This window comes from Pseudochaenichthys georgianus, chromosome 13 (assembly GCF_902827115.2).
Source record: "Pseudochaenichthys georgianus chromosome 13, fPseGeo1.2, whole genome shotgun sequence".
Lineage (NCBI taxonomy): Eukaryota > Metazoa > Chordata > Actinopteri > Perciformes > Channichthyidae > Pseudochaenichthys > Pseudochaenichthys georgianus.
Window position 1 is genome coordinate 2337272 of NC_047515.1, and position 13252 is coordinate 2350523.

The 13252-nt window shown below is 45.2% G+C and overlaps 1 protein-coding gene across 1 annotated transcript in view; it reads right to left on the reverse strand.

Moving 5' to 3' along the window:
- Positions 1 to 13252, reverse strand: part of LOC117457411 (spectrin beta chain, non-erythrocytic 4) — a 150109-nt gene that overhangs the window by 66717 nt on the left and 70140 nt on the right. The window contains 2 exon segments of the mRNA XM_034097494.2: positions 3956 to 4046; positions 12388 to 12590. Of these exon segments, the coding sequence (XP_033953385.1) occupies positions 3956 to 4046; positions 12388 to 12590 (294 nt within the window).

A 13252-nucleotide genomic window follows, 5' to 3' on the forward strand; every position in this document is an offset into this window, starting at 1 on the left:
GAGGGACTGTTGCATGTGTTACATCCATTACACAGACACACTGTGCTCGGCCATGCAGCCTTTGGGCGTACAGCTGCTCCTCTCCTGAAACAGAGGGGTGGGCAAGTAACTGAACCAAATAGAAAAAACCGATACATGACTTTAAAAAAGCATAAAAATAACTAATTAACCCAAAACATAAAAAACAGATGTTGTTTTGATTATGCTAATACATAGCACTGCTGTAGTTTGTGCTTATTCTAACAGCAATAGTGGTTTTACTTTGTTTTTTAATTCTCTACAGTAAGAGAAGTATTTCCAAGAGAGCAGCTCCATCTACAGCAGGGGTGTCAAACTCAAGGCCCGGGGGCCAAATTCGGCCCGTGACTTCATTTGATGTGGCCCACAAGAGCTTGTAAAGAATATAATATGTTTATTATACGGTTACATGACGATTTACAGAAGCACGTTGCCCATAAACTTCATGTCCCACAATGCATCTCAAATTTGAATTTTCTTTTTAAATCATTTTGTGACATTCTCACTGAAGACACTTGCAATGATTTGCCCTAGACTTCTGCTTTCAGACGTAGTTAATTATGAAGTTATTACCCTATCTGATAATAATCCAATGCAATAATGTAATATAATACATTATTTTATATATATTAAATATTTATATATGTATTTTGATATATTCTTATATATAAAACTGGCCCTTTGAGTGCAACCATGATGCTAATGTGAGAGACGAAATTGAGCTTGACACCCCCTGATCTGCAGAGTCCTCTTTAGCTCCAGTGTACCTTTAATGTGTACCACAAAATAAGGCAAACATTGTTAGACCAACAACAAACACGGATTACTTCCTGTAGCACCTTCTCACTTTAGCTGTAGGAATAGTTAGATTGCTGCACATGTCCATGTATAGTTGATCTGATGATTAGGTCCTGAAATTGGAGAGGAACTAATTGGACATTTTGATCAGCACAAACTGAGTTTAAAACAAATATCCCCAAAAATATCACAGTATGTTTGGAGTACCAAGAGTTGTTCTGAAACAATCTCTAATGACTTCTGATGCATCAATGTAACTAGGGATGCTCCGATCGCCAATTTCGGGGCCGATCGCCGGAATCAGTATCGGCCTATACCGATCGCCGATCCGATCAAGTGGGCGGGGCCTAAATGGAAGATTTAAACATCACTGTAAATCTTCCATTTAAAGTGATGTTAAACTCAGTAATGCTCATTCTCTGGAGCTTCCACAAACAACAATCAACTTAATTATTACATTCAAATGATGTACATTATTCAAGTTTACATTCACTTTGGAGAATAACACGGGAGAGATGAGCTGAAGCGCTCTCTTTCCCTCTCTCCCTTTCTCTCCCTCTCCCCCCCTCTCTCCCTCCTGACAGCCTATCAGTATCTCATGCAGCTCACTGATCCAGTAATGAGTGACCCGACAGTGAAGAATACATATATTTATAATAACTAGTTTAGCTTGTTCCAGAGGTAGATCAAATAGCTAAGTGTGTTCGGTCTAACTCTTGTGTGTCGCTCCGCTCCCCGGTCCGTCTCAGCGGGCGGAGCTGCAGGATTTCTGCTTCACGTTGCATTCCGCTATTTTACTGTCTTTTTCGGACACCTTGAAATACTGCCAGACCGGTGAAGCCATGTTGGCGAGCTTGTTTTGCCGCACACAGAGAAAAGTGTCATGTATTTTACGTCATGCGATCGGCTCTCGCGATCGGCATGTTTAGAGAGCACCGATCGATCGGTAGAGAGCGAGTATCGGCCGATCGATCGGTGGCCGATCGATCGGAGCATCCCTAAATGTAAACTTCAAAAGCAAATAAGTGCAAGAAGATTGGCTATTCTACATGCTTTTATAATGCTGATCAAGGTCTGATCCCAAGCTAAATCTGAAATATCTATTTACGACCCTAAGTAAGAGCCTGTTTTCACATCTTGACAGGAAAGGTTTGCTCGTGAGTTGAACAGAATAGTACATTTTCATTGTTGATATGATATATTGTGTCGTTACTGCTGACACAGGGGTAGTATCAGCCACAGAGAGACAAGCATCTTAAAGGGTCAGAGATACACAGCAAGAAGAGAGTGAAATCTTGGGCACTCATTTAACATAAGAAAATTAAGGGGTTGCAATTCCCATTCCAACTTTCCCTTTTCCTCCTACACTGATATATAATGCTTATTTGATTAAACAAATTCACAGGGAAAAGTGGGCCAGGAGGCAACTTTAACTTGCTGTTAAAGTGTGTTATTTATTAGTGGTCATAAACGAATAAAGTGAACTATCATGTTTAATATTTTTTGAAGTCAATGAAAATATACTCTTTGCCCTCCACATTTTCCCTTCATGATTGCATGTTCAACTCTCAACAGATCAAAGACAAACTCTTAAATTATTTTTCGCCCTGTCCAATCAGACAAGCAAGTTGCTAGTTCCACTAACCTGACCTCAATCCATCACATTTTTTAAAATATATTTCTTTATATCGCAAATACAGACCTTCAAGGGGCTTGAAATCTGTTCAGCATGCTGTCTGTCCTTGCAGCAGAATAGCAAAACTCCCCATGCAATATTTATTGAAAAACATTGCTAGCTAGGTAGTTGAATATAGCTAACATTAGCTGTATTTGAGGAGCAGTTCTAACAGTTTCCTGTGACTATGAGCATGTTTGCATTAATAAGACAGGCTAGACCACCAAAGTGAGTCAACTTATTTTCCACCAAGTTGTGTCCTTCTTTCAGTTGCTTTAAAAAAAAATGCAGGTTCTTGCTAGCTGGATAACAAGGTGTCGGTGCTCATTGAAACATTCAGCTTTTTCCACTGGGGCCAGAAAAACATCAACACAAAGAAAGTTCCATATACTTGCTTTAAAGATCAGATCAAATATCAAATACTGTTAGATTTTATAAAGCTGTGTGTAAATGTGTTGCCAAGAATGCTACAGCAGGAAACAGAAGGATGCAGCATGGAGTGAGCAGAGGAACACACCCTCGCAGCTGAGCTCAGGTTCCTACAGACTGACGCAGTGTCACTGCCCACTGTCACACACACACACACACACACACACACACACACACACACACACACACACACACACACACACACACACACACACACACACACACACACACACACACACACACACACACACACACACACACACACACACACACTTCCTGCTCTGAATTAGTGATGAGGAGCTGTGCTGCTGAATTATTCAGTAGAGCCAAAGAGAGAAAGTTTCTGAAAGTAAACCACGTTCTGCCCCAGAAGGAAGTGTGTGACTCTGCAGGCGCAGCAGAGGTGAGCCGTGTGCAGCACAACTGACCAGCATTCGGCACACACCATGTCAATGACAGCTAACAAAAACATATAGGATTATATCCTAAAAATAGTGTAGACTGACGCTAACGCATGTGTTGTCAGTAAAACAATATATACTGTATGTTTCTGGTGTCAATAAAGTAGCTTGGAATATAAGGAACAGATACTAAACAGATGTTAAAAATGTAATGTCTTTAATTTGCCCAGATTACTGAATTAGGTGATTCCATTTCCAACGATAGGGAAGCTGATTTAAACTTGTTCTTATATGTCATTATGACACTGTCAAAAAATGTAACGACTAAATCTTATTGTTTACATTTCTATTTAAATGTCAAATAGTAAGTGTATATAATAGTGTCTAATTCAAACCCTACTGTATAAATACTGTAAGGCTACTTTCCCCACAGCCATGTGGTGTTTTGATTATGGATCTTGCCAGGGCATCTGTCAGAAGGGATGAAAACTTTTGAAATCCAAATGTCTTGCGCTGCCACTAGATGTTGCTAAAATGTAAACAGGGCTATTGAAAATCGAGTAACAAAGAGAGGATCCTCCCCTTATTATTGCCTGTGAAACATACGATTAGATCCAGCATGCTGGCCTCCTACCTCCAGACAGTCCTGCAGAAACCTCTGCAGCTCCCACTGGTCGTTCATCTTCTCCAGCCACTGCTGGGCCTGCTCTCTGTTCTGGTTTCCCCTGAAAGAGAGAGGGACAGGACATTTAGTTAGAAGTCACAATATCTATCTTTGTTCATCTTTACACCTCCTGTCCCGAGTGAATATTCCTAACATGTAAGCGTTTTAAAAGCTTGCTGATGGTAGCCTAATCATTGTTTTTGGAGGTAAAAGCAAACAACATCAGTTATCATTTGTACCTGTATAAAAAAATCCCCTTAATTGACGTAATAACTGTGAAGTGATTCATTACAGCACCACAACGTAACACTTTTAAATAATTATGTTGCACCGTGCTCGAGTTAATTCATGTAAATTAAATCCAAAAAACCATATGGTTCTTTGCATTACTATTGTTTGACACATGCATACACAGAATCCCCAACCCCCAACCCCCACCCAACACACACACACACACGCACGCACGCACGCAACACACGCACGCACGCACGCACGCACGCACGCACACACGCACACACACACCACACACACCACACACACACACACACACACACACACACACACACACACACACACACCACACACACACACACACACACACACCACTTCAGCCATCACACAGATTTCATGGTCAGGTGTGAGCTGTGGACTGAACAGACTCAGCTCTGTTTTTCTCTGCTTTGTTTCAATTGTACTTCCCTCTACTTCCAATTCTTTAGCTGCTATTTTTCTTTGTGTCCTGGCAGATGCTCACTTCTTTGTGCTTTACAATCTGCTCAATTTACAGTTAGATAGTGCGTGGGGCTGCGGCTAGTTCTCACTTTGAAAAGAGCCAACACTAGCATCAGCTGTTGAATGCAAGCGATCTGAAAGGTTTGGTAGAATTGCATCTTAAAATGAATAGCAAAAATGTAATTAGGAAAACATATTGTATGTGTTCTTTTCAGCTGTTGACTTCTTAAAGTTTATCTGTATTTTCTGTTTGTCATAAATGTAGAAACAAAAATATAAAATATATTTTCTGCTCATTTTCATACATCATGAAAACAAGATACACAAAGCAAGATAACCCGTTGCTCTACACAAAAGGCTTCTTTCTGACAACTGTACATTTTCGTTATTTAAAGGGTCCCTATTATTCAAATGTTCAGGTTCACATTTTTATTCTGTGTCTCTACTGGGACATGTCTCCATGCTTTAATGTGCTGCAGCACCTCTGTTCCCCCTCTGTCTGAAACCAGAGCCCAGTCTGCTCTGATTGGTTAGCTGGCCGGCTCTGTACAACAGAAGCGCAAATATTAAATAGTGATGTCACAGTCAAAGGAGTCCTATCGTGGTGCAGGGATGACGTATTTACCCGGAAGTAAGCTGCGCTCAGGTTCCCTCGACAAAAAAGCAACGGGATTTCTCCATAGAATTATGGAAAATAGCTGGAAATAAGGTCTGTGGAAAACAAACCTGTTTGATAAATGCACGTTTTGTTCAGCCGGATAATCTACACATGTCTACCCTACTTTTATCATTTTATAATCATAAATCTAATCGCCAGAAGCAAAATGCTAACGTTATGCTATAAAGGAACTACAGCCGAGTACAGCGGGGTCGCACGACCTCAACGTCACGCCAACTTAAGATCGATATTGCAACATACGGATTCGAAATTGTACGAGTTGAAGCGTTGTTTTAATAGTTTGCAAGAGCGCAGGTACTTGCTTTCAAGCAGAACAGGGCAAACAAACTTAGCGGGAGTGTTTACGTGTTCGGCGTGATGACGAACAACGTCCTCGACAACTTCTGTTGTCCTATTCAGCCACATGTTAACAACCATCGTTTTTCAGACACGTAAACTCTTCATAAATCACCAGTGGGGTCACTGCTGATGCATTTAATGTCGTAGAACAAATTGTGATCCGTCTCTTAAATGTGTGCCAACCACAGACCTTATTTACAGCTATTTTTCCAAAATCTGATGGAGAAATCCCATTGGCTCGGAGACGAGGGAACCAGTAGTGGTAAAATGCTAACTCACTTGTCACTGCAGGAAGGGGGGGGGGGGCGGAAAGTGTGTCCAAACTCAGGGAACACAGGCATTGTACCCTTTGCAGATCATTTACATGCACACAAACCTATAGCACAAACCACAGGAAAGGGACACTCCAAACAGCATAACAGGGCCTCTTTAAATGAGCCTAAAAAACATTTCCATTATTGGGAAGCGAATATTATTTTTGTCACAACATGCCAGATTCTTCTCTCAAAGGAGTAAATGTGAGAATGTATTATTTTCAAGCTCCTCTGAGAGCTTCCCATACTTCTTGATGAATTCAATCTGATACTATTTGTAAAAACTAGACTGTAATGTTAGCTTGTTGGAGAGATGCCTCTGCCTTGGCATACCAGTTAAAAGTATGAGGACCCACGATGAGAGCGGTTTAATCATTTATTTCCTTTACAGGTGATGAGGATGATGATGATTTTAAGGTCATAAAATACATCAACAGTCGACTGGTGAAGAGCACATGGGGATCGGCTTGCTGCTACAGACATGGGCTGCAGTCCAATAGTCCGTTTAGCTTAGGAACCTTCCTCACCGAGTGAAATGACCCGGAAGTCCCTCAGTGGCAGCCATGATAAGTGCCGTTCCAATTCTCTAGATCAGGGGGGTCAAACTCAATTTCATCACGGGCCACATTCGCGTTATGGCTGCACTCAAAGGGCCGGTTGTAACTTTAAGACTATATAAAAATACATATATAAATAATATTTAATATATATATAAAATAATGTATTATATTACATCATTGGATTATTATTAGATAGGGTAAAAACTTCATAATTAACTCGGTCTGAAAGCAGAAGTCCAGGGCAAATAATTGCAAGTCTCAGTGCGCATGTCACAAAAGGCACATTTGAGATGCATTGTGCTCCATGTCTGGGCAACGTGCCTCTGTAAATCGTCATGTAACCGTATAACAAACATATTATATTATTTGCAAGCTCTTGTGGGCCACATCAAATGAAGTCGCGGGCCGGATGTGGCCCCCGGGCCTTGAGTTTGACACCCCTGCTCTAGATGATAGAGCCTTTAGCTTAGGAACCACTGGACCTCCCTTTACGAAAGGAGAGGAGAAAATGCTGCCCCACAATGCCTTGCAGCCGCAGCATTTGCCGTCACTCAACAGTCGGCCGTTCACGGAAACAATCGATTATGACCGAGAAATGATATCATGAAAGTTACTGTGCTTATTAAGCTTTTTAAAACATAGGTGGTAAGTTGCCAAAGCTTTTTTCTGAACGTTCATCAGTATTATAATCAAAGAGAGAAATATGAACGTTAGTTTTGACTGAAATGATCAAATAAAGTCAACATTTCAGTCTTTACTGAGCTGTGTGGTTTGTTCTACTTTTAAAAGATGTTTGAATGGTGATATACACAGTGATAGATGTTAAGGACTAACGTTTATAATAAATACATCTGTATTGATTTTAAGATCTTTAGTTCATACAATCATACGTATTGGGATCATTTGTATTAATGTGGACCGGAGGGAGAGGGTGACGAGCATAAGTTTCACTTTCCTTTTTTATTTCAATTCCAACTTTGGTCCTGAAGAATATGTTTCTCTGTTGTCCCCGTTCATAAAGCAAAGCAGCAGCATCAGAGCCCGGTGCAGAGTCTCTAGATGAGTCCCTCGTTCTTATTGAACATCCATGTTGTAGTCCGCTGTATAGAAAACTGTGGTTTCCATAGTTTCCCCACAGCAGCAGACGCATATTTATGACGTCCGCTGGCGCATCATAAAGACGTCGGATAGTGAAAGTGCAGTCGGATTCTCGAAAGTACCGCAGTCTCTTCTCCTAAGTCCTTTTGGATTCTCCTATCCACTATCCCCGTGACGTTTCACTCAGAGGTTAAGGAATAGACGATAGGGTTAGAACTTAGGAGCTGATCTTTGGACTATTCGACTGCAGCCATGGTAGAGAGACTGAGCAGGGCTGATTTCAGGCCTTAAGTGGGATCAGGTGTGGCCTGGTAGTTGGAGGCTAAGCCCCGCCTCCCAAAAGACCAAAATAGGCTGGGGGATTTACAACACTATTATATAAATAAAACGATAGTTACGTATGCAACTACGGTTCTACGAATCCTGGATGACCGCCAGAGGCGGTGCTTAGCACTGAATATCTTCTGTCTCGCGCATGCGCAGGTCAAATATTTATATCAACAAAGTCAAGTGTGACCTCGTATGAACCCGGAAGGCATAAGTTCCGGTGTTGTCAACGAGTTCAGTCCTATGGAATCTTCTCGCGGAAACACGAGATTCCGAGTGACCAAGAACTCTGGCGGTGCTTAGCACTGGATGACCTATACCAACAGAGTCACGAGGAAGTCTGAATACTTACCCTATAGGGATGGCCTAGGTGGACTCTGCAGGAGGACCACACCCAGCGGGTGAGGGGCGGCAACATTCACCCTGTAGTATCTGGCGAATGTGCTCGGAGATGCCCATGTGGCCGCAGCACATATGTCCCCCAGGGGCACACCTCTCAAGGTCGCCCATGACGTGGAGACACTCCTGCTAGATTGGCACTTTACTCTGGGTGGCAAGGGACAGTCATTCACCTTGTATGCCTGGGCAATGACGTCCACGATCCAGTGGGACAAGTGCTGTTTTGAGAGCGCACAGCCCCTTCTAGGACCACCGTAACACAGAAAGACTGACGTAAGCTTGCGGTAGTCTGGACATAAGCTCTAAGGGCCCGCACCGGGCATAGGAGTCTTGACCTCTCTTCCCCCTCTCCTGATGGGGGGTCAAACTGTGCCAGCTGGACAGGCCGATTAAAATGAGAGCGTGCCAGCACCCTAGGGAGGAACGCTGTGTTCGGCCATAAGGTGACACCTGAGCCATCTGAGTTCCACCTCAGACACGAGCTGTTCACGGACAAGGCCTGAAGCTCGCTTACACGCTTTGCTGAGGTGATGGCAAGAAGGAAAGCAGTCTTAGCTGAGAGCCACCTCAGTTCTGCCTGTAACAAGGGTTCAAAGGGAGGCGAGCATAGGGCATCCAGCACCAAGGGCAGATCCCATGTAGGAGACCTTGGGATGTTCGGGGGGCGAAGCCTCAGAGCTCTCCTTAAAAAGAGAGATACCAACCTATGGCTCCCCACTGTGCTGTTGTCAACCCTTGCTTGTTGAGCTGATATAGCAGCCACATACACCCTGACGGTAGCGGGACACCGGCTGTCGTCCAGGAGGGACTGCAGGAACTCAAGGGTAGTAGGCACCGAGCAATATACTGGGTCCTCATTTCGCCCTTGGCACCAGTCAGAGAACAGCTTCCACCTGTTTTCGTACTGCTTACGAGTAGATGGTGCCCTAGCATTGAGAATAGTCCATTCTTGAGCGGACAAGCCCATGCCTCCCCCTCAGGTATGGCAGGACGTGCCTGAGTGCTAGGTGCACAGCTCGCAGCTCTAGCACGTTGATGGGTTCTGTGCAGTCCTGAGCAGACCACTGAGGCAGCTTGCCCAAGAGGCGAATAAATAGGATATATGCTGCCAGAGACCTGCCCCTTTTTGAAGAGGGGAAGAAGCTGGAGGATGTCGTCCAGGCGCCGGTGGGTGGGAGCGGCCTCGGGAGGCAGACGCGGAACCTCTAGGCCTACCGGGGGGGGGCATGTCTCTGCGAAGACCTGAGAACTGTTGCCTGGTCTGACTAGCTTGGACAGTCCGTTCGAGCACTTGTACGGCAGCTGAACCGAACAGCTCCCCCGGCTCCACTGGGACAGCACGGAGAGTCCTACTACATGCCTCTGATAAGGGTGACTGTGCCAGCCAAACCTGGCGACGAGTCTAGACGAGAGTGGACATCAGGCGCCCAAGCTCTCTAGACATAATAATAATAATAATAATAATCCTTATATTTATTATAGCGCTTTATCAAAGACTCTCAAAGCGCTTTACAAATACACATTACATATACAGATCATACATGTAATGGTCATATACTGTGGACAATACCCACAAATCCGGGTGAAGTGTCTTGCCCAAGGACACAACGGCCTGACGCAGTGGGGCGGGAGCGGGTTTCGAACTGGAGTTCCCCAGCACCCCCTTGATCTGATGATCAAACGCACAGACCACTGCGCCACCCGTCCCTAACATCAGAGCAAACACCTGTAATGAGGCGTCACTGAGGCTGGTAGAGGAAGCGCTAAGAGCCTCCTGCTGCAGGGAAGCTGAGAGGGCGAGCATGAGGTGAGAGAGGGAATTGCCTATACGGCCCATGCGCGCCGCTGCATCGTAAGCCTTAGTGAGCAGGTCATCAGTGACCCGACATTGGGGTCGAGGGCACCTGGCCTCCGACCTCAGAGCTTTGTCAGGGGAAACTATGAGGGAAGCAATGGTAGGCTCAACAGCCAGTGTGTGGTCAAGGCCGACTTTTGCCACATCCTGCATGGCTGCCAGGGCTCGGCCATCGGACATATGACGGGAAAGAGCCTTAGTGTCCTCCAGCATGCATGTAACTCCCTCAGATACTCACAAGAGGGAGGAACGGCAAAGGTGGCGGGTGCCAATGTGCGCCTGAAGAACGCACTGGTCGGGCTGCTGTACATCCAGCTGCTGGCGAGCCAGTGCCATGCGAATGACGGTACCCATGGAGCTGTCACCTGCCGCCTCCGAGGATGCATGAGCTGAGGTACAGGAGCCAGGCCCAGAAGCATGGGACGGGCCCTCCCCGTCATACTCATTAAATTGAGTGGCTGAAGCTGCCATCGAGAACACATCGTCATCTGGAATCAGTTCAGCCACGGGTGGACTGGGTGCAGCGGCGTGCCCTGTACTGGCACCAGAATGGAGAGCCAAGAGGAGTGACTTCATCTGGGCTAGCTCAGTAGTGAGTAGGTCCACCCTGGAGGACAGTCTATCAGGCTTAGTCCTCTTCTTGGGCGGGGCACCCGCAGCCTCTGCTGCCCGACGCCTAGGACGGGTAGGTTGGGCTGTAGTCGACTGTGCAGGGGAAAGGCCACCCTCAGTCAGTAGTTCAACCTCGGCTAGTCTAGCAGCTCTTACCGCACGAGGCATGATGGTGCAATTCATGCACGGGTCCTCCGAAAGGCCCTCCCTCAGATGCTCGAGGCCAAGACAAGAGGGACAAAGGTCATGGCCATCCTCTGGTTGAAGAGAAGCCATACAGGTGTTACAGCCGTTAAACATAGCGACAGTACCAATGAAAAAAACTCCCGACTAATTGCTGCTGGCAGCTTAAGTCAGTCTGAGGGCCAGGAAACAATATCCGCAGTGGAGGGGAGTGAGCACAATAGTAGTTAGCGTGAGCGTGAGCACTCTGCTAACTGGGGTGAGAACAATGAAGTCAGTTAATGGTATATATGCTGTGAGAGGAGAGCGGGAATACTCTCTCCACTAGCGCCGTAGCGAGTTAGCCTGAGCGAGAGCACTCTGCTAACTGAAGATGGAACGGGTATTAAACCAACTGTGTGCAGTGAGAGGGGAGCGGAAACACTCCCTACACTGGCGCTGTAGCAAGTTAGCTTTGAGCGAGAGCACTCAGCTAACTGGAAGATGGAACAGGAACCAACTGTGTGCAGTGAGAGGGGAGCGGAAACTAGTGATGGGCATTTAGATTCCCTTCGGGGACACGAATCTTTTGATTCAGTTCACTTGAAAGATTCGTTCACTGATTCGTTCACCGGTTCGCGAACGACTTCTGGTGATTTGCACGTTCGCGAACGCTTCGTCTTTGTACTTAATTCGTTCAGTGAGTCTTCACTACTGCCGAAGTCTGTACAAGAAGTTTGCTGGCGTAAAATGTATGATATTAAAACACATTTTACACCTCACCTTGTTGCTCCATAAATTATGCTCTGGGAATAGGCTACATATTATTTAAGAAATATAATTGGCCATTGTTAAATCTCATAAATGTGTGCCTGACAGCAGTGAATAAAAAAATATATCCTCTGCATCGGTGACGATTTATTCATATTCTATGTACCCATCTATGTTTACCTTTAGCTAGCGGCTAAGCTAGTGGGACGCTACGGAGCCCAGCTATCCGCCCTCTGAAGCTTTTAGGGCCGACAGGTTGAGGAGGATGTCCCGCTCCTGTGTGTGTGTAACGGAGCTCAGATGAGAGGGCTCTGATTACAGTTTTAATCCTCTGTCAAACTGCATGTTTTCTGCTATATTTGATGAGATAAAATGATTTTCTGCCACTGAAGATATTCAGTGCTAAGCACCGCCTCTGGCAGTCAGTAAGGATGAAATAGAACTGCTGAACACTGGCTGGTATTGTTTTCTGATCAGAGCTTTAGCCTCAAATGAGTCCAGGCTTTCATAAAAGTAATTGAAAGTGTTATCTTTGTTTATGTATGAGGAGGTACCTGCTGGCGAGGGTGTCGATGCGCTCCTTGATGCGATCAGAGTAGATGTTGTTCTGGCTGATCAGACTCTCCCCGGCTTCGATCACAGCTTTGATCCTGTGCAGGTTCAGCTCCATGGTGGTGGTGAAGTCCTTGTGTTTCTTTATGGCCGCTTCCACCGTTTCCACGGTGGTGGGCAGCTCCACGTGAGCCAGGGCCGACTCCTGCAAGGCAAGATGGGAACAGTTAGGTGAGTCTATACAATATGTTTTTCATTTGCCCTTTTATATGAAGGTAGCAGCACTTTTTCCAAAAATAAAGTTGTTGAATTTTGTTAAATCAATTACTAATCCGAGAAAGTATGAAACATAGCTACTTCGACAAAGCCATTTCATGAATGTACTTGTATGGTGACTGGACACAATGAATGGGATGAGGCAGAAACAACAGGGCGAGGCAGAGAAGTACGGCCTGCAGTGTCTTTGATTCTTTGAAGAACAAATGCAGCTCTCAATCAACCCCCGGGCTGATAAGGAGAGCTGGACCCTGCTAAAGATATCCGTACGCACGCACACACACACACACACACACACACACACACACACACACACACACACACACACACACACACACACACACACACACACACACACACACACACACACACACACACACACACACACACACACACACACACACACACACACACACACACACACACACACACACACACACACACACACACACAATATTCTCTACATTTCAGCATCAAGCCACAATGTAGATCTATAGGCTGCTGCTCTCATATCACATAACAAATAGGCCCCTCCATCCACCCCCACACACGCACACACAAACTCTCCCTCTCTTCCTTCGCCTCTGTGAC